General features: G+C 36.2%; 1 protein-coding gene across 1 annotated transcript in view; it reads right to left on the bottom strand.

Moving 5' to 3' along the window:
• Positions 1–797: 797 nt before the first annotated feature.
• The window catches only part of LOC115627181, a 49,361-nt gene continuing 26,975 nt past the window's right edge, over positions 798–23,183 (bottom strand). The window contains exons 15-23 of the mRNA XM_030522782.1: positions 23,028–23,147; positions 22,338–22,515; positions 21,106–21,256; positions 16,006–16,105; positions 9,008–9,166; positions 8,336–8,397; positions 5,023–5,809; positions 3,469–3,825; positions 798–1,861 (exon numbers count right to left, since the gene is read on the bottom strand). Of these exons, the coding sequence (XP_030378642.1) occupies positions 1,306–1,861; positions 3,469–3,825; positions 5,023–5,809; positions 8,336–8,397; positions 9,008–9,166; positions 16,006–16,105; positions 21,106–21,256; positions 22,338–22,515; positions 23,028–23,147 (2,470 nt within the window). The 3' untranslated portion in view covers positions 798–1,305. The remainder of the gene's footprint in view (positions 1,862–3,468; positions 3,826–5,022; positions 5,810–8,335; positions 8,398–9,007; positions 9,167–16,005; positions 16,106–21,105; positions 21,257–22,337; positions 22,516–23,027; positions 23,148–23,183) is intronic.

The following is a 23,183-nucleotide window of genomic DNA, read 5'->3' as shown; positions in this document are numbered from 1 at the left end:
TATATATATATATATATATATATATATATATATATATATATATATATATATATATGCATTTTTGTTGTTGTATATATATATATATATATATATATATATATATATATATATATATATATATATGCATGTATGTATATATAACCTATAAAATTTAAATTTGTTGAACGCGTGAACTGGCGGCGCTTTGCTCAAATCTGTCTATATCAGTCGGTGTAACTGCGCTCCAATATGGGAGATCAGTAATGCCCAGCACACAAATACCACACAGCCACGTGTTGTTTGGGGTTTAGCCGCCTGCAATGGGTACCTCAAGTTCTTCTGCTCAGCTTTTATTTTTGGTTTTTCTCTTAACTTCATTATGCGCACACATATCGTCATCTTCATGATCATCTCTATAATCTACATAATCATCCACATCATCTTCATAGCAATCTTCATCGTTATCATCATCGTGTGTCATACATAGTAGAATTAACTAACTATTTACAGCTGGCATAAAAAAATTCATTATAAATAGCTATGTTTTTTCGTCTTTTTGTTTGTATGTTGGTTTCATCTTGATCTTCTTCATGTTACTGTTGTTTTTATTGTTGGTGTAAATACCTTAATATAGCATTGTAATTTGGCTTACAATATATTTCTTTGTTTGTTTGTTTTGTTCTCGTAACGTTAACTTCTTTTTTTTTTAAATATTTAATTACAAATCTAATGTTACTGTTATTTCACTTTCTTTTTTGTTTTTTGTTTCACATCATCTTCATCTTTAACTAGAATTAGTGTTAATAAAAGTACACGAACATCATGGGTTTTCATTTCCTTTCCACACACATGTAGAATTCAACATAAATGGTTACTTTTTCGGGTTAACTGTCAGCCTCAAACATGGCGCCCAGACGCAGCTTATGAATGGATGCGGTTGGCCTTACACATATGTAATATATACGAGTATGTGTGTGTGTGTGTGTGCAAGTAAGTGTGAGTGTGTGTTGGCTGCCATATGGACTAATCTTGTTTGATCTTAGCTATGGCCTTAGTCGAGATCGAGTCCAATAAGCTACACCATCACCATCACCACATTTTCTGGCAGGAGGCCACACTCTTGCCTATGCTTATTAATATTATTGTTATTAATAATTTTTGTTTTTGTTTTTGTTACTACTACTGTGGATACTGTGAATGCAATGGATGCTGTGGATATTGTGGATACTGCTGATATAGCTGATACTGCTGTGTATATTGCTGATATTGTTGTTGCGGTTGTTGCGAATAGTGATACTGCCCAGACTGCTGGCACGGCTGGCACTATCAGTGCTTATATTCCGGGTAGCAGCCATTCTCCATGATTTGTCCGGATTGACTGTTGTTGCTGCTGCTGGTATCTCCGGATTGTTGCTGTAGCTGCTGCTGCTGCTGCTGCTGATGCTGCTGATGCAGTTGTAGTTGGTGGAGCTGCAACTGTTGCAGCTCCGTGTCTGCCGACTGTAAGGTGCGACGTGTAGGCGGTTGGATAACACTTCCACTGCTTTCCGTCTCCGTTGAGGGTGGCGAGGGGTAGTAGTCCCTCTGATTTACATTTATACCATTTGGTACGACCCCCAAACCCATTATGGAGTTGCTGTTGGCTGCCGCTGCTGCCGCCGCCGCCGCTGCCGCCGTGGAGGATGGATGATCGCCGTGGTGCTGGTGCGGATGTTGGTGGTGGATAACGTTGCTCGTTGTTGCCCCCGACATTGCTCCGACGCCGCTGGATGGTTGGGAATCCGACATTGTGCCGGATGGCGGTTGGTCCAATACCACGACGGATACCACATCCTCACTCGCCCACCGGGCTAACTGTTGTTGAGCTTGAATAAAGTCATCACTAGAAAATAATAATCGTAACAGGAACAACGGTACATGGTAATAACACAAAGGGTTCCGGACATTGGGCGGGAGCTGTGGGCAATCGCAGGTATTCGGAACATTGGAACATTGGTATACGAGTATTGGAACCTTGATATTGTTACATATCAGCATTCACATCATCGGGCGCACAGTGGGCTTGTAAGATAGGCTGGGGGCGGGGGTTGGGGGGGGGGGGGGGGTGGCAGTAATGCCAAATTTACACGCAACCACACGCAAAGCGGTGATGCCCACAATACCCATTGAACCAAAGAAACCATAATGGGGAAATTTACACATCAATATATGTGACAACTCTAATTGTAATATAATAATAATAATGATAAGAAGCAGCAGCAGTCACACTATATCTACAATAATGCCACAAAACTTAATATGCCTACAAATAATAAATGCATTCTCACAGCAAACAGCAAACAGCATCATCATCAAATCGACATGTTTAAATAAATATTTACAGAATTTGATTAATTCCAGTCACAGTCAATATTTGCCAATTAGTATTACATCAACAACGGAAAGACTACGGAAGCTGTTCCTATACATGAATGTTTTATATATATCCTCTGGTAGAAAACTATTGGATCCTAAAATGCACTTTTAGATATATGGCGCCTAACGTGGGGCACACATTTCAGAAATTTACAGCGTCTGGTTAATCATCGAAATAACTATACAAGTAGATGAAGTAGCACAGTTTTTTCTCTTGTTGAAGTACATATGTATGTTAGTCTTAGGGGATGTTGAAAAAGAGGCGACTCTTCTGAGCCTAACCTTTCCGAATTGACAGTGGTGGTTAATTTCTTTTCTGAAAATGGTATTGTCAGCAACAGCTGCATAGAACCTTCTTCCTAACTTAGGAGAGAATTGAGAAAGGGATTTACTGAAGAGTATATATAACCGGTTTAATTTTTTCTTCGCACAATAAGCCTTTCTTAAAGAGTAAATTTTAGAAATTGAGAATTGTCCAGAATTTGTTTCCAAATTAAAAGATGCTATTCTAATAGAGAATTGGGAGAGAATATTTCAAAGTTAAAAAGGCTAGAGAACAGAAACGGAAGATAGTATTATTTAGTCGTTTGGAATAATTTTCTCTTTTAAAGATATGATGTTGAACTTATTTTCTGTTCTATTTAGGAACCTTTGGGAGAAGGTTTGCAGAATAAAATAATTGGCATTAAGAAAGAATGTGCTTCTTTGTCTCTGTCTTAAATCATTTGTGAAGAAGAAGAGACAAATATAGTCCTATATTAGTATGTTATTTGCTTTTCTTTCAATCCCCCTTTGTTCGGAAGCAAAGCCCTCATTATTGCTCAAATAAGAGCTTCTCGAGGAAGTAAGTTGATATCATCATCTTTGATTAGTGGATTAATATTGACTGTGAAATCTAAGAAAAGGATGAATGCATAACAATTTGATGAATTGCTGCTTTTCTCTTTGTTAGTGGGGGGAAAGCGTGGGAGTAGGAGAATGGTAGTGGCAGTAGGTGGTCTATGGTCACCTTGATGGCATCAGGCAGGGCTGGCTCAGTTGGCACAATTGAAACAATTGGCTGACTGAACTTACCTTTCGCTATCGGGCGTCTCCTGGGGATCCAGACGCGCATCGATTACGCCCCGCTCATGATGATCGGCACTCTCATAGATGCCCTCGTCATCCTGATGCAGATGCGTGTGCGACGAGTGATGGGACGAGTGCGGGCCATGCGCAGCGTGTCCGTGGGCATGAGAGTGGTGCGTGTGGTGGCCAAATGCATGTGGTGAGTGTGACTGATGCGTGGTGTGGCGACTGGCGGCTGCCGGCTGCCGATAGCGGGCCCCGTAGGCAAAGCGCGATTCTTCGTCGGATCGGGGCCGACAGCGGCTACTATAAGACGGATGTATTGTAGCGGTTTTCTGTGATTGTGCTAATTGCTGATTGGAACTGTGCGTAGCGAAGAAGAAGCAAAAACAATTTCGAGTCAGTAAAGCATTAATCTAGCTTATATTATTAAGGCCATGTTAGTTTCAAACTATCAAGGGGCTAACTGCGACATAAATCGTGTGTGTAACAGAGACAGAGAGATATTGAGAGAGAGAGAGAGAGAGACGCTTTGAGTGACCGACAGAGACACATGGACATCAATGTTTTCCCATTTGGAACAGCCCCTTCAATGCTTAAATGCTAATACTATATCAGTTGGGATCTTCATCTTTCTTCTTTAATTTTCTCTTCTATTTTTTGTTTGTTTTTTGCTTTTGAGGGGACGGGGACGGGTATCTCTAGTGTAGACGTGCTACGAATGGGCAACCAACCTTTATCACACAAGGTATTCCAGTCTGAAGCCTGCAAGAGATTCGAATAGAAATGATTGCATTGGCTTGAGTTGAGTTGTAATTGATATGCAGCCGATATCCAAACGTTAAAGAGCCTCTATATATATGCTATTAACGGTATACATACGAGCAGGTATTAAGAGTTGGCAATTTGTTGTCAACAGGTGTTACATATGGGTGGTTGGTGGTGGTAGTATGTGTGAGTTGGAGTTGGATTTGTTAAGTGGCTGTTGTTGTTGTTTGTTAGTCAAGAGATCTATTAGCCGTTACTCTAGGTAAAAAAAAAACAACATTTTCAAGCGTTTTCGCTACAATTCAGGTGTTAATGGTTGGTTACATAGAGCTGAATGATAGTTACAAAAATTGCGCATTATCATTATTATTATTAGTATTATTTTAATTACTATGGTTTTTTTTTTTATTGTTAAGAGAAGCGGTTTTTTGTTTTTGTTTTTTGTTTTTGGCTGAAGCGTTATGAACACACAGAGCTGTAACCAACGGCCACCCAAAAGAGAAATGCATAACAAAACATCCAAATTCAAAAAATTACCACAATATCCTACACAAAATCAAACAGGGTACATGGCGGGTAGGGCACTGTCTATATATATATGTATATATACGTAAATATACATATATACGTATAGTATATGTATATATATGTGTATGTGTATGTGTGTATGCGATGTGTCTATGTACCGTCTATGTGTGATGCAATGCGCGACGCATCATTATTTGTTTTGTTTTGTTTTTTTTTTCAAATTTTAGAATATGTTTTTTTTTTGTTTTTTTTTGGGACACTAACCCTTGCGAGGACTCACTACAAGCGGCGGAACTATCTAATCTATAGTGTCGATCGGCTTCCGTCTCTGACATTCGTATATCCTCAGACCCACTGGGACTCATGTGTCGTGACGAATGATGTTCCAGCTGTCTAATCAGATCCTCTAGATTACGTATACGCAACGGTCCAGTTGACGGAGCATCGTCCTCATCCTGTTGCTGCTGTTGTTGCAGCGCCAGCGTTGCCGGCTGATGCAGCTGATGCTGCGACCGATGATGATGCAATAGTGCACCACCATGTCCCATGGCACCACCGACACCCACGCCACTCATACCGCCCAGGCCGGAGCCCAAACCCAGGCTGCCCAGTGCCGAGCCACTGCCATCAAGCAGTATGGCATGGCCGGCGGTGTTGTCGCAGATATTCTCACGTGAGCTCGATTTGGAGCCACTGGCCCGTTTATAGGGCTCGGCGGTGTAGCCTAGTTGGGCGCTGGTACAGTCCTGCAATGTTTTGCGGAGCATTTCTTCACTCAAGCTGCCGCTACCAACGGGCGTGTTGCCGGTTCCGGTGCCACGATGCGAGGCGGCATTACGCAACGCCTCCAGTATGTCTTCGTGATAGCCGTTTAGGGATTTGAGCGTGCGTTCCACCTCCGAGGCAGCTGCACCGCCACTGGCCGACGCCAGTGTGCTGTCCTGTGTGGTGATCAGCTCAAGGTTGTCCGATTGGCTGTCGTCATTCCATTTGTCTTTCAGCTGCTCGCCATGCACCAGCCCGTAGCCGTGCTTCTTCAAAATACCCTTTTCTGTGTGGCATTACGGTACGCGGTACATGCAAAATAAACATACAAACGTGGTAGAGTCAAGAGAGTGAGTCACTGTCTGATAGTCACAGAGAGAGAGTGAGTTACAAGAGAGAGATAGATAGATAGATACAGAGAGAGATAGAGAGAGAGAGATAGAGTGGGCGAGCGCGACGCATTGAGAGGCGTGAGAGCGTTTGACCGTAAGGTGAGTTAGATTCGAAGAGTGCTGTGCAAAGTGCGGCGTGCAGTGCTTCTCTTTGACGTTCATTGCGTTCAGTGCTCAACAATTCTTGTTGTTGTCTTTTGTTAATGTTACTGCTTTCTCTTGTTGTTGTTGTTTGTTTTGTTTGTTTATTTGTTTGTTCATTTCGTGCACTGTACTGTTGTGTTTTTATTTTGATTTTAAAAAGTTTAGCAGTTGTGGTGTCTGTTGCAGGTGCTTGTGCGTGCTTGTGCGTGCTTGTGCTTGTGGTCGCTTCACTACAACGTCAACATTGAAATACACACACAAAATTCTAATTAAGAAACGTTTAAATAACATTTAACTAGCAAGAAACCTGCAAGCATTCAACGACCGACGTCAGTCTTCAACAGCTCAGACTACTACATAGAAAGATAGTTGATATTGCAGCCTAAGGCCGCGGTCAGACAGGCAAACAATTTGCATACAAATTCTTTCAATTTTCACAAGTTTGTCATGAAATAAAGTATTTTTTTGTTTGCAGTAAACGCAATAGCAACACCAATGCCATACCTAAAGAAACTTTCCTATGTTTAAATTCGTTTTTTTTTTGTTTTTTTTTTTCATGGCTGACTTGAATAATTAGATGAGTTTGCGTGCAAAGTATTTGCCTGTCTGTACGCAGCATAACATGTCAGTACAAATTGAGCAATCGTAGCAAGCAAAATGATTTAAATTAACAAAGATCTATAGAATAGTTGGTAGAGAGTGTTGTGTTGTAATGTTTTTAGTTTTAAATTCGTGATTTGTTCGCCATTGCAATGAAATTGTAAATAGTATTTGCTTTTTAACAGAGCAGTTTATTTTATAACAAAAGTTAGATCAATGCTGACTTAATTACTGTATAATGTGTATGGATCCCATTTATTCCTCTCTTCAAGAACTCATTTACGTTTATTTATATTTGAAAAAAAAACTTGCTGTTAAGTAAATGCTTTATGGAACCGTTCATAAATTGAAATAAAAGTATTTATCATCTTCAACATTTCCAAATTTGATATATTTTTCTCTTTGTCCTAGTTTTATATATAAAAACAAGTTCGCATTTTATTGAGCTCTGAATGACTTTTTTTTTAGAATATACCCTTTACGTGGAAATGAAACCAATGAGACTAAATCTTACTTGTCTGTACAAAATACTTTAAAGACGTTAATCTAATATTTTTCGCTAGTTAAAAGAGTGGTTTTGATACCGTTTCAAGATATGTGATCAAACATTTTTTTACATGAAAGCCTATTTGGTAAAAGGAGTAAAATGTTGTTCTGAAACAAATTGATGTATATACATACCTATAAAGAGGTATAAAAAGAGTTAACCCAAGAATTCTCATTAGTTTTGGGGGAAATTTATTGCAATTTTTGATACTGTTTGATGGCATGTGATCTCGAAATAAACATATAGAAGTAGACGGGAAAAAGGTTGCGGTGTATTTGAAGGCATACAAGGCTTTTATTTAACATTTAACATTAAAAATAACTTAAGCATACTTCCCTAAAATCTTTCACAAATGTAAGTTTTACACCCAATTTCTTAATAAAGTAAAACAAATGTATAATTTGTTAAAAGCATAAAAAATTTAAGACGACAGTAAATTTGGTGAATTACGTTAACTCAGCCAGCTAGCTAATTTCAGATTCGATAAGATTTTATTGTGGCCCCCACGGCAGATAATATCGGTATAAAAAGAAAGAGAGAGAGAGAGAGAGTATCCCATTCGTTGCTTTATTTTTCATTATTTTCTTGCAAAAATGCAGCCACTTGTGTTTCAGAAACTGAAGCGTTTATTGATGCAAAATTTGAAATTGTTTTTATATAGAAATATAGTAGTGTGCGTGTGTGTGTCGTAGACTGTACTTTTCTAAATAAAGCTGTTCGCAACCTTGCTTAGAACTCACTACTGATCTGCTATTGTGTAAAGCATTGTGGCCTAGGGCCTATAGCACGATATGATACTACGCTGCTAATAAGCTGCATGTGTATGTGTGTGTGAATTGACTGTACTTTGTATGTGTAACGATGAATGTGCGTTTACATTTGGCGTTTTGTTTTTTTTTATTTTTATTTTTTTTTTTTTGGCCAAGGCGCTGAAGAGTACTAGCAATGAACGTCAAAAATTGGCCTAGAATTAGCAATACAATTTACGGCTATATACGTTATACGATACGATAAGTGGGGATCATATGTGCAGATGTGCATATGTGCGTGTGTGTGTGTGTGTGCGTGTGTGAGTGTGTGTATGTATGTGTGAGACAACCTCTTACAGATATGTAGAGAAAGTATTAACCTGCATGTGATTGGTCATCCTCACCACCTGTTGTGTAGCGGCGTCCATGAATGCTTTTATCCCTGCAAGAAACAAATATACATGAATATAAGTATGTCTCCATAGCATACATATATACACTCAAAAAACTAATAAAAAAATACAAAATACTTAAGCAATTAATTGGACTTAATTAATCCTCAAACTACACTTTTTGTTCATATTATATTATGGTTATATATTTAAACAGTTAATTGGCCGTAAATAAGCATCAAGCAACTCTCTTGACTGGCGGTTTTTTAATAGAACATTTATTTTAAAATGGATAAGCAGTTACTTGGGCAGAATTAATCATTGAAGCTATTATTTTTAGTTCATGCTTAAAATATTAAAAGAAAGTAGTTGTCAGGCCATAAACAGTAATTAAGTTACTCATTTTTGTTGATGTTTTATTATTATTTATTTTAGCAGTTCAGCAGCGGGTAGTTAATATTCTTCAAATAATGCTTATTGAATTAATCAATTAATCAGTCATTAAAAGTGATTGAGCAACTTTGTGTAGTTGATATTATATTATTAAATTGAATGTTTTTTTTAATTGTAAAAAATTAAGAAACTAATTTAGAAAATTCGTTTTTTTTTTTTGAGTGTATAAGAATAATATTGGGCGCGGTTTCGAGTTGACCGACTCACCTGAATCCCGCCTGATTGGCGTAAACCAATTTGCTGGAACCATCCAGCGATACTTCCTCGACGGAATGATGATTGGGCGCCGTGGCAGCCCCTCCATAGCTCTTGGCGATGGGCTTCTTAGAGTATGGCGGATCATACTTAAGTGTGGTCGTCTTCCGCCTGTGTTGGTGTCATCATCGGCATCGTTATCGGCATCGGCATCAACATCGTCATCGGTTGTTGGTTGGTTGTTGGTTGATTTTGTTGATTTTGTTGTATTTTGTATTTTTTTATGCATTTCATTTCATTTAGATTTTGTGTACATACATATATAGTAAGTAGTTTAGAGCGAACAATAGTGCGTATGTATTTGGTTTTATATTTTATTATAATATCATTTATATTATTGCGTTATACACAAAATCATGTTTGAGCATGTAGGGCGGGCGAGTTTGTTTCGGTGGGTTGGTTGAATTGGTTGATTGGTTGATATACGATATGTTTGTGATGCAGAGTATCAGAGTAGCATATGAGACGGAATCGTGCCCACATACATACACACACACACACACACAGACACGCACATTTCAATGGAGCATGTATGTGTGTGCGTACGTGTGTGTGTGTGTGTGTTGTTTTAAATGTGTGTTGGTGTGTGTGTGTGTGTGCAGGGGCGCGTTGTAATATTTTGATTTGTATTTTTTTACGTCGTTGATTTGGAATTCGAATATTGATTTTGGTTTTTTGTTGTTGATTTTGGTTTTTGTTTTTGATGTTGTAATTTTTTTTTTTTTGGTTTGGTTTTGATTTTTTTTTTTTGGAAAACGAAAGGGTATGATGAGATTTTTATTAATAAAATACACGCATTAGAATTTTTTGGTTTTGATTTTTTTAAATGTAAATAAATTTTGTGTAGCATAAAGAGATTATCGAAATATACAATATTTTTGAGCTTAAAGTGCCGTTGAAACATAAAATATAACTGGCCATAACAATAGAATGTAAAAATATAAGAAATTGAATTGAGAATTGTAGAATTTGTAAAGGAATCAAGAGAATAATTTCCATTTGTGATAGTAACACAAAAAATTTCATATCAGATAACACGCAAGAAAGCATAACGCAAAACAAACACATAAAATATAGCATACTTAGCAGCGCGTTTTAATTTCTTTTTTAATTTTTTATAAACATTTATGAAAAACAGCGAAATGTGAGGGATAGTTGGCGAGCGAGAGAGAGAGAAATATAGATATAGCCGGAGAGTAAAAGAGAGAGAGAGAGAGAGAGCGAGCGGTACACATAGTGATGAAGAGGGGTGGGTAGAGATGCGTGGATGACTTGACGCTGTTCGGCGTTCATACATGAGATTCAGTAGAGTTGCAAATAATAGTTCGATACTTTTCCGATACTTGATCACTGTTATAGAAGCTCAGATTGTTATTTCCTTTGCATTAATTTTATGGAAATTCAAACAATAGTTTGCCTAAATCTAAATTGCAATGTTGCGAAAAAGCAGCAGCAAAAGCATCAGAAATGAGAAGTGATCATTAATTACGTATTAGAAAGTCAGAATTGATCTACTAAGCGTCCTTAGAGCAAGTTCAAGGGCAGATACAATGAAAAGTATCGGAAAGAAATAATAACAGACTGCAGTAATATAAGAATATATGTACATATTTTTCAAGCAATTTTTTATGCATATCTTCTTCATATTTTTTTAAGTTAGCAAAAAGTATCGAAGTATTGATGTCTGCATTCGAGCCTAATAAATAAATATTCACAACAATAGTATCGAAGTATCTACCACATTGTTGGTAGGTCTAAAACATTAGAAAAAGTAGGTATTGGAAGCAATAAGCCGCATTCATGTATATACAATTTTTGTAAAGAATACTGTGGTAGCTCTGATATGTTAGAATTGTAAATAGTGGATTTTGGAAACATAGATATTACAATTGTTAGCTGCAACAATAGTCGATAAATATATATATTTATCGATGCAATGTTTTTTGTTTTTGTATAACAATAGTATTGGGGTATCTACTAAGTATAATTGTAAGCAAAGTTTTGAAACTGTATTACAGCTGTATTGCATTAGGAAAAATTGACAGTTTGATTGAGTTAAAGATATCAAGTAATAGCTTCGAATTAGTTAAAGGCATCGAAGTATAAAAACGATATCTCTGATATATATTTAGAATGTACGATTCGTAGTAATAGCAGCTAAGTATCGTGTGAATCTCAAGTATGTTAGTTATATAGTAGATGCAAAGATGTACACACACACACACACACACATTGAAAATATATTGTGTGCATGTGTGTGTGTGTGTGTATTTGACAGTTTTACACACATACGAGTACAAGTACATTCATGCAGACAGACAGAGAATTGTGAGTGGTTTGTTGTGGTTGTATGACTCGATAATGATAAAAATGAATTCATTCGTTTTGGTTTTCGGTAAGTGTAGTGGTCTTTGGATTAGTTTGTGCATGTGTGTGTGTGTGTGTGTGAGTGGGTGTGGGTGTGGGTGTGTGTTATTAATATCGATGCACATACGATAATACACAAACAAAACATAAATGCAAATATTTAATGCTTTATGTGTGTATATTGTTGTGCGTTCGCATTTATTGCAGTGATGGCGGCTAATAATAGCAGCGCTGGCTCACTCAGCAGAAAGCACCACCATAACTCAAAGGCAGTTTCGTCTATGTTGGGCCCTAACCGCACCAAAAAAGGAACTGCAGTCACCTCAGCGCATACCGCAAACAACGACAAAAAAAATATATATATATTATCCTATTCTTTTTATCTTTTTTTAAATTAATTTTACTTTTATTCTTTTGTGGCTTTGGGCTGCAAGTTAGCAGGGGGGCGGGGGGCTATCAAACCATTTAGCTAGCTTGCTATACGTGTTGGTTTGTAGTTGGGTATGGAGGTGTGTACGAGAAGGTAAGAGTATGTGGGGTGCAGTGTTGGTGTCGGCTTTTTATATGTATGTATACAGATATGTATGTATTTGTATATTTATATTTATATATGTATACACATATACTACTAGACTTGTCGTTTATTTTTGGTTTTTTTTGTTGCTTAATTTGTTGTTTATATGGTTCTTTTTTTTTCACGGGAAGACTAAACTGAACAAAAGTAGTAATGAAAAACGTCAACAGAGTTAACCGCCATGTTGACGATACATTTATTTTATTCCACAAACTGCATTTGCAAATTTTCGAATTGCTTTTCTTTTCTTTACTTTTCTATTTCGTTCATTGACAACACAAAAAGAATCAGATATATATATACTTGTATATAGATTGAAATCGAAAATAAGACTATAGAGGAAACTGAAAACGAAATCAAACAAAATTACGCCCGATTGGAACACTACAAGTACTTCATATTTGTTGTAATTGCTGTTTTTATTGTGTTTTTTTTTTTGATTTACTTTTTTGTTTTGCATCTCGATTTTGTTGATTGAACGAATTTAAATAAGATGTGAGAACGGGTTTCGATAAAGTAAATAGCTATGCATGTATTATGTATGTGATTGCTCACTAGTCGCTTACTGCTTAACTTATGGTTTATTGCCTAGCTATGTGGGAGTGTTTGTGTGTGTGTGTGTGTGTGTATATACTTAAGTGTGTGTACGAGTATGTGGTGGTGTTTCTATGGGTATGAGGGGGGCGGGCGCAAAGGCCATCAAAAGTGTTTTGCTATTACTTCGGAGGCTGCGAGGTTTCACTACAAATTATGCGATATGATAAGTCTTAAGTCTAAAAACCCTCACGCAGAGAGATAGCGATATACCCCTAAAATGTAACAAGCTATTTAGATTTGTATAAATGACCTCTCTACCTATTTAAAAATGATTAAAATAATAGTTTTTAAAAGCATTTGCAAATCACTGAACCTACAGACCATTTTTATTTTGATTTGACTTTAGTCTTCAGGGATGTTAACGAAATTAAGTATCAAAATATTACAATATAACAAAGAGTAGAGTTTCGAAATCGATTCTTGTCTCCATTATATATCTAAAGTTATCGCTTTATCCATTTTTGGTAGAAAAAATAGCCATTATGAGCATTTGAGGCCTCAAAAAAAAGTCTTCTTCTAGGAAGCAAATGTTTTGTACTCAATTCTGTTTTTTCAGCACATGATTTTGTTCAAATCTACGCTCTAAGGAAAGGCTAAATTAAATTTGTAATATATCAACTGAACCTTCAGTTAATTGAAAGCTGTTCCCCTATTTTGCGGTTTTACGCCAACAATGTCGCTGAAGTACTTTTTCGGCTTAAAATCCTCTGATGCTTATCGATTATACATATATTTTGTGGTAACTTGTTTTCTATCCCTTAAAAGAGGGAGATGTCAACGTCTCTATACAAAATTGTGAAAATTACATTTTGAAAACTAAATATAGAAAAGCAAGAAACATCCAAGAAGTTATGAATCAGAAAGAAAACAAATTCCGAAATTGAGAAGCTAGATAAATGTTGGACATTCTGAAGCATTAAATAAACTTTTTCTGGAATTTTAGCCGCATGAATCGCACACTAAAATATCAACAAGTCCATCTTGAGTATTTGTTTTTACTTAGGAATATGCTTTATGGGATTTTTTAATAATGCTGTCTCCAAAATGGGTGCTAAAATATTAAACCAACTTGAACTATTCAAAATCCCGTTTATGCCTTGATTAGACCTGTTTCCGAATTCTAGTAAATTGTGCGAATGTGTGATTACGTATAACTCAAGACTTTATCAAAGTTATCCCTTATTCAAATATCAAAAAGACCGAGCATGGCTGCATACTATACTTTGAAATATACAAAATGCTATGGCAGTAAAATGCCTAGATATTTGTTATAGTTGCTGATCACTTCACTAACTAAATAACTAATAAATATTTCTCCTAGCGCTTAAAGGATTTTCTTAAAGAAGATCTCTTACAAAATTATGAGGAAGAAAAATGTTTAATATTCCCCTATACTTGAGAATTCAAACAACATTTTCAAGCGTTTCAACAAAGAAGATCTTTAAGAGGAATATCATAAAAGTTTAATAATCCCTTGTACTGAATATAGATTTTATGCGTATGTAGAAATACTTAAAAAACTTTTCAACGCAGATCCCAAATTAAATATTTTCTTATGTTTCGGAATCATTGTATAGTATATAGTACTTCATATGATGAGAACAAGCGTGTAGGAAGCCTAAATAGATATTTATGATAGATGCGTATCTCTCTTCACAGACAGACTACTCGTCTGTATATAGTATGTATATCGCTTATAGGGTGTGCGGTGACTAATTGACTGCATTGCCAAGTGTTAAGACTAAAAGCCAATGGGATCTGACAATCGAAAATCGAAAATTATAGTATTTGGTTGTGGTTTGTGTTTCTTATTTGTTTTTTCATTTTCTTTTTGCCAATTCGGATTAATTATGCCAACTCATAGTTAATATAATAAGTTGTAAAGCATAATGGTATTATCTACAGATGATGAACACGAAGATGATGTTGTTTCAATTGTTATTCTTGTTGTTGTTCTTCATGTTGTTCGAGTGACTGTGTGTGCGTGTGTGTGTTTGCTTTTGTGTGTGTGTGTATGTGTGTGTGTGTGTGATGATTGTTATTATTTAAATATGCACAATTTTCTACAATACATGTAAGACACACATACATACGTGCTAGAATGTTTAAATTTGTTTTTCGAGACCTAAAATATTTACACGATAAATAAAAATAAATGAAGAAGAAGATAAAGAAGAAGAAGAACGGCTATGTATGCATGTAAGTATGTGTCTGTCTGTATGTACAGAGGCACTAAATAAAATGTGTGCAGCATGAAAGAGTTTTTTGCTGTTTCCTCTTTTCATTTTTTTTATATTATTTTTTTTTGTTTTTCTTTTTTTGCAACTGGCCTGTGCATTACACTAGACAGCCACATGGCCAATGCAATGATGTGTGCGTGTGTGTATGTGTATATATACATATTTATATATATGTGTGTGTGTAGCGATTGTCCTTACAGGGAGAACCCAAAAAAAAAGAAAAAAAATGAGAAAAGATGGAACAAAACAATGATGGCAACGGCAGCAAATACTAAACGGCTGCTGCTAGGCAATGGAACAGTATGAGGTGGTGGGGTTGGGGTTGGGGTTGGGGTCGGGGTAGGGGTAGTTGCTGGTTGGTTACTAGGCAGACACAGCAGGAGTCGAAAGCGGCATCTAGGGGTGTCAAAATAAAGCAGCAACAACAACAACAACAACGTACTGGCAAAAACAATAAACCAAAATGTGGGGCATACGAAAAACGGTTTCGGGTTCTCCTTTCTTTCTATCTTTTTTTTTCTGCGGTTTAGGTGGCTATACGATTATATATAGAATTGCAAAGGCTTACAGACACGCACACACACATATCTAAGTAGATATATATGTATATAAGTATATGTACATACATGTAGCTATGAATATTTGCGTGTGTGAGTGCGCTTTCGAAATGTGTCGAAATGAACAAAAGAGATGATGATTATGATGATGATGGTGGTGATAGAAGATGATGATGATGATGATAATGGTGATGGTGTTATGGTGAGAATGACGAAGACGACTCTACTTGTACAACACACACACATATACAGAAAAAACTTTGTTGTTTTTTTTTTGGTTTTATATATATAAAATGGATAAAAAATTGTACAACAAAGAAATGAAAAAAATATATATATAAACATAAAAACATTTTTACGGTTTTTCTTGAAAGATTTTTTTTTGGTTTTGTTGGTGTACTTTTGTAAAAAATTTTTGCATTTTGCTTTTTGTACTTTTTTGTTGTTGTTGTTTATACATAGATATAAATAGTATATATAAATTCTTTGATAATTTGGTATAAGTTTTTTTTTTTTTAATTTGTATTTGTTCGTATTTTAGAGAGCTGGCTTTTTCATTACTTCTTTTCAACTAACCTCAGACACAGGGAGAAGTTTCTATGTACTACAACTGACCTGTAGCACAATGCCATCAAGGTGAATGTTATAAAAACGAACCCTACAACTGACATTAGAACACCGACTAGGAACACTGTATTTGAGCCGTGGTAGTTCTCTATACGAGGCATATAAGTGATATATTTATATAAAGTATTTGGAGGAGTTTAACATGTGTGGGTGTGGGTGTCAGTGTGTGTGGGTGTGTGCGTGTGTGGTTGATATAATGGTGGTTTGGTTGTTGATGATTAATATGGGTTTAGATTGTAGGTATTGGTATTTAAAATGTAAATTACGCATACGCCATGTGTCGCCCGTCAATTTATAATTAATGTTGTTTACGTTTCATTACATTGGACAGTTTTCATTTATAGATTTCATCATCATTTCATATATACATATGGTGGTCGCAGTGGTCGTAGTTAGAGTTGTTGTAGTTGTTATTATTATTGTTGTCGTTTATTATTATTGTTATTATTTATTTTCGTTTTTGGTTCAGACATATTGCAGTTGGTTGGTTTGTAGGTCGGCCGAAAAAAAAAACAAGCAAACAAAGTTTTGTACTTTTTTTTTGGGATTGGAAAGACCGAAATAAAATCGAAAACAGCGCAGCACACACAACTTACTATCTGAATTACATGGCCATATGCATACCCACATACATACATACATAACGCATTTCTTCACACATACATACATACATACATAGTTACTCGTATGTGTGTACGTATGATGGTATGTGTGTATGTGTAGCTGCTCGTAATTTTGGCTTTTATCTATTGTTGTTGTTGTTGTTGTCGTTGTGCTGCTATGTTTTTTTGGTTGAGCTGTTCTACAAAGGAATTTTAGACAACAAAAAACATAAATAGAAGAAGAATATTGCTGAAAGTGCCGCCAAACTTTTCACATATGTATGTATATACACATATGTGTTTTTTTTTTTTTTTTGGCCATTTTGGTTGAAGAAATATTGCGTGGACGCGCATTGCACGTTTTCCCTGTTAGGTAAAGGGTTTTACATTTTCGACTTTTATATATTTTTGTTGTTAGTTTTAGGTGGTTTTTTCTTTTCGATTTTCGTTCTGCATTTTACAGACACGCTTGCCTATGACAATGGTAATCGATGTTGTGCTTTATAAATTAAAAACTTTCCTCGCGAACTAGCAGCTCAAGCCTCCTCTCAAAATTACTAAAATACTCGTATACACGCAACTCTACTTATTTGTTTGCTTATTATCATTTTGAGCTTAGAATTGGTATCCGTGTGTGTAAGCATGTATGTGTGGTGTTGTGTTCGGTAGTGTGATTAATTGTGTGTTGGTTTGTTTGTTAAAAGGCGCTTGAACTGAACTTGAATGGGGAATAGTCCTCATACTACTGAAATACCTAGATATTCCCCACTAAGCAGGTGCTTTCTTTCCTCTTGTGAGTGGACCATCAAAAACTATAGCATACTTTTGTGCTGCACCTTTCAAATTCTCAAAAAGGCATTTTGGAAATGTGTTAAGAAGCAAGCAAATTATAAATGAAATAACTAAAATTGCCATAAATACAGTTTAACAAAATTATGATAATAAATTATGACAAAATTGAAATTATTTTGAACGCCAATAACAAGTCAAAAAAATGTTTTTTCCATTTTCTTCCATTTATTTACGTTTGTGGATTCCACACAAAGACAGAAACTGACTCGATTTCATATTTTAGTCACTTCTCCTAATTGGAGAAGGGAATGACTTAACTTTCGTTTCAAATTCAATAAATCATTTTTAAAAGGCATAATTAATTTATTAAATAAAACTATATAAAGTCATTTAGTTTAAGAAATGAGTAAATAATGTTAAAAAAAACTATGAAAATTAAATTACAAGCTTACTTTACTGCGTTAATATTCTCAACATGTTAGTCTCTAGATCTCATTTGATGAGTTTACTGTTTTGGTGATTTTCAATCATAACCATTATAGCCATGACGTCCGTATTTAAAGTTGAAAGCTGTGGTGGTTTAAGTTTCGCTTTTATTTTTCAAGTTGCCAAATAGTCAATAATATTATTTATTTTAGCTTTTAATAATTTAATACTCTTGATTGTTTTTAGTTACGATCGAATAAAAGTCAATTCGATAGTGCTATAACTGTTGTTTGAATTCCACATGGAAGACATGAAATTTTGTGAAAACTGTGGGTTTCGTTATGCCTTGGCTCCTAGCACTAACCATCCACTCACGCAGTACTCTAATATTAGTATTTAACGAATCAAAAATTATACTTTTTCCCAAGTAAAGTGGCTATTAATATTGATGTGATTTAAGAATAAGCCTACAATTTTGTGATAACTTTATATTTCGTTACATAAAACTGAAGAGACGATTGAAAAAAGAAGCTTTATGCCAAAAGTAGTTTCGAGTTATGATTGAATCTCTTGAATGAATACTTGAGATCGCTATGGGGTTGAGGCAAGGTGGAAATGCATTGGCTTAAAGTTTTTAAAATTAAATCTTATTAATTCCGAATATATGACATTTTGTAAGTTTGTTGTAAGTACCAGGCCCTACTTTCCAGTGGACAGCTTGGATGGTTCCCTCCTTATCTACGATTAAGATTTTTGAGAATTGTGAGGATAAACTTCCTTTACTATTTTTGTTTATCGGAACCGGATTAAATTGAATAGCGCCATTAAGTGATCGCAGACAATTTCGAGTGAGTGAAAAGTTCTCATTGTATGGCTCCGTCTCATTCCTGGGGTGTTCAGTGATGTGTGTGTGTGTGGGTGGTTGTGTATGTGGTTGAATGTGGTGCTAAGTGGAAAAATGAGTTCGTTTTTCGCACACCAAATGAACCGAGAGATTGTAAACGAAAACAGGCGGCAGCGCGTGTTTATTTGTGGTGTGGTGGTGTGGTGGTTTGGTGGTTTGGTGGTTCCTGGTCGTGTCAGTGGTGTGTGTTGAAGGGGGGGTGGGAGTGGTCTGAGTGGTGGGTGGGCACACATTGAGTTAAACGTATTTTACAAAGTTTACAAATACAAACGATGTGGTACGCAGCGTTCAGTTAATGCATTATTGAGAGGACAGAAAACCAAGCAAAGTTGTGTTTTGTTGTCGTTGTTCGTTTTTGTTCAATTAGTGATGTTTTGTGTGTACTCAGTGTTTGCTATGTGTATTATTGTTATTATTATTAATTTTTGTTTTTTTGTACAATACGACACAAAAATTACAATATAATTATTTTCATATTCATATACTTTACACACAGAGTCAAAATTTTGTAAATATACAACAAAGTATTATGACAATTAAATAATGATTAAAAGAAAAATTGCAATTGTGACAAAGAGTTGGAAACAAAACAAATTATAAATATATTAAAATAATTGTTAAACAGGAAATAAAATTGTTGGTTAAAACGGCAGCATTTGCACAAACCAAAGACTTATTGAAAATAATGAGAGTCAACAACATCGTGCACTCTGATCAGAGTAACTGCGAGAGCTAGAGAGATAGCAAGTGAGAGAGAGAGAGTGAGAAACTCTCACACGCTCCAGTCTCACGCTCGACCCCTCCGACCACTGACGTAGTTCTAGCTGCTTTTAGGATGGGCCTTTATGTTAGTTATGAACACTTTTATAATTCAACGATTTGATCGGGAAACTTAAGACGCTCTGAGAACAAGTTTAGGTTTTATTTTTGATAAATATTATAATTCAACGACTTGATCGGAAAGTTTAGGGATAAGAAATTGGAGTTCACAATCATCATGACAGAACGCATGATTAAACAAATCCAATGCTACCATATAATTTAATAATTGTCCTCCTTAGGACAGATCTTAAATAAAGAATAAAAATTTATAAAAAAAATTGTGTTTCTTCATAAGTAGGCTTGGAAAAGTGCCTTCCCAGGACAAGACTTTTGTGGCAGAACATTATAATTTGTTCTAAAATTTTTTTGGTTTTTTATGGAATCGACATTCAGGACATACTTGTAGACCTCGACAAATGTTTGTGCAAAAATATTTGCCTGTCTGACCATACCTCTATTTATCTGTGAAAGAAATGAAATGATACTCTTTGAAAGAAGAATAACTCGAAAGCTACGTCGTGGTCGACAGGGTCTAGGGCTCAGGCGTGAGCGGTGTTGATGTGCTCTGGTGTGTGTTAGTATTTGGTATTTTTTGGTTTTAGTATGTGTGGCGCTTTGGCAAGGTTAGTTTTTTTTTTTTTTTTTAGATTTTTGATTGTTGACTTGCTTGGTACTCTACCTGTAGCAAACGGCCAGTGTCGCAAAACTAATGAAGACACATTTGACGATAAGGGTTAAAATGATGACCATGGTTAATGTGCTGATCCTATTTTGGTCAGAGGTGCCTGAAAATGGGTTTGTTGTGTTTTATATTTTTAAACAAAAATCATACAAACAAATTGGTTGTTGTAGTTCTTTGGTTTTTTTTGTTGTCACATTAGCATCTGAACCAGTAGTTAGTACATGAGGATTACTGTTCCTATTTACCGATAACCGGTAACCGGTAACCGTTGAACCAAGTGTTATGAGCTTCTTCTGACTTGCAAACATAGATGCCTAGTAAGTAGTTGTAGTTTAGCAAACGGCGTGATTACCATTGTCATACGAGTAATCAAACCAAATTGTATGATATCGAATCACAATCATCGAATCGAGAGCATCTCTGTGTTATTATTAATTGTGTGTATGTGTGAGTGTATCTGTGTGTGTGTGTGTGTGTGTGTGTGTGTGTGTGTGTGTGTGTGTGTGTGTGTGTGTGTGGGTGTATTTGTGTTATGTGTGTAGTGTGTATTTATGGGTTCGTTAATTAATTGGCCACGCAATGCAACACACGTAGCGCCTTCCTTCCACTTCTGTGCGCTTCACTTAGTTTTGTTTCGTTACGTTTCGTTTCGTTTTGTTGCATTTGCTTTTGTTTTTGTTTTTGTTTTAGTTTGGTTTCTGGCCTTGGCAGGCCAAAGTATAGAGCATGTCTTGTAACAAGTAGGCACAGGCAAAGCATCTTTTGACCCTGTCTCTGCCTCAGAATCAGCCTCTACCTCTGCTTCTGCTTCTGCTACTGCTACTGCCTGTGCCTCCTCTGCCTCTACAGCTAGTTCTTACCATATGGCGTCTCTTTCTTTTCCATTTTGATTGTACTCTCTGACGTTGGAATTGCTTCGGTTGGCAGTGATGTTGTTAGCAGCACGACGGAGCTGCAGTCGACGCCGCCCCATCCCATATCGCAGAAGCAGCGGTTCGAGTTGGTGCAGACCTGCCATTCCAAACATAGCGCGTTGCGGAGAGAGAGAGAGAAACACAAAGAGACAGAAAGAGAGAGAGAGAGAGAGAGAGAGAGAGGAGGGAGAAAAAGAAGAAAAACAGAAATATGACGCGGCGTGTGCTCAAGTAAATACACTCATCCACACATACATACACTCTCGTCATTTATTACCCTGTAGTAACGGGCGTCAGCTACCCCGTCGGCAATTTCGTCGGCACCTTTTGCGTCAAAAGCAAACAACTATCATAACAGCGCTTGAAAATGAGTTTATCACGCAAAAGATGACGTAGATTTTTTAATATCGAACAATCAATAATTGAAGTGAATGAATTGAATGAAGACCAAGCTTTAGTAATAGCCAGAATAAATTAAAATTATATTTTTATCCAACACTATCTTCACTTTTGTAATCTTATCTTTAGCCTTAATATGTTAGTGAGGCCAAGTCTTTGTTTTACGTTTCCTATTTTCAATGTTATATTTTTGGAATGTTGATGAGCTCGCAAAGCTTAATAATAATTTGTCATCATGTACGAGATGTGGACTTACCAATGAATTTTCCATTAGAGAAGGGCTGATTACTATTCAGCTGTGCAAACATTCGTCATTTAGAAAATACAAGTATTTGCATTCTATAACCAAGTACGAATTCTTTTTCTTTGGTTTTCTTTTATATTCCTCTCCTATATTCTGCTTCTAGATTCGTTTTATACATTCTTTTTGTACATACTTTTAGATTCTTTTTCTTTGCCAGTGCTAGAAATAGTCCCCTCAGTCCTCCGTTTTTATCTTAATAGGAAGAGCAACCTGTATGTATTCACACTTCAGTCTGTATCTCATCGAGTAGTGGACGATAGCACTACTTGGAAAATTTCAATCTACTTGGAGTCGAGAAAATTGCTGACCTTATGCGCCAACTGACCCCTTCAGTACTACAGGGTAACATTGGCTTTCATGTTAACTGGTACATCGCATACATGTACTACGAGTGTATGTGAGTGTCTGCATCTTTCTGTGTATATGCATGTGTGTGTGTGTGTGTGTGTGTGCGTATGGCACTCATTGTACTTACGCCGCGCTCTGAGCATTCTTGACCCTGTTTGTTTGTTGGGCACTTGGTTTGATCCACATGTGGAAACAGGCTAACGCACGTTTGGTTCAGGCATATCAAATTATCTCCACACGGTGTGCCATCCTTTACCAAACCATGCTCGGGATAGCTGTTTGAACCCACTTGGCCGCTGGTGGCTCTGTAAATTACGAATATCAATGAGCAACAAACAAAAAACGGTCAGCAAATATGTGTAACAAAACTGTAAAACAAATACACAAAGAAATATGTATATTTCGAAAATATTAAAAATGTCTGTTTCTGGCTTTGAGAAATTGTGTTTTTGATTTCAAAAACAAAATTCAAAAACATCTTTTGATAAAATATAAATATATATAGGGATGCCACAGAAATCTCTTCCGACCAAGTTTCTCCTCAACACCAATTCTCGGTGCCACAGACTTATTTTTTGGGAGTTTTCAGCAACAATTGTAGTCGAAACTACCGGAATTTTCTATGGCACCCCTGATATATATTTTTTATTTTTTAAAACCCGCAATTTTCAACAACATAAAAAAAGGAAGAAAAGTTGTATGTTTAAAGAAAAATGCGTGTTAAAAAGGTGCTTCTCTTTTGGGATATTTTTAGTGGCTAATTTATTAAAACACGGCTTTTTTTAAAGCATTTTTTCTCAGTGTACTATTTACGCACTTGCACTCATATTCCTGCCCTTTAATCGATATAATGGTGCGGGAGTAGAGCTGGTCAATGCCATCATTGACGGGCTGGCGCTCGCCCTCCTTGCACTGCAATGTGCCGCACTGCACATTCCTAATAATTGGGCGAAAAATATCAGATAGATAAATA

Source organism: Scaptodrosophila lebanonensis, unplaced genomic scaffold (assembly GCF_003285725.1).
Source record: "Scaptodrosophila lebanonensis strain 11010-0011.00,11010-0021.00 unplaced genomic scaffold, SlebRS2 tig00000092-arrow-pilon, whole genome shotgun sequence".
In the NCBI taxonomy this organism is placed as follows: Eukaryota; Metazoa; Arthropoda; class Insecta; order Diptera; family Drosophilidae; genus Scaptodrosophila; species Scaptodrosophila lebanonensis.
This window is presented reverse-complemented; position numbering and strand designations above follow the sequence as displayed.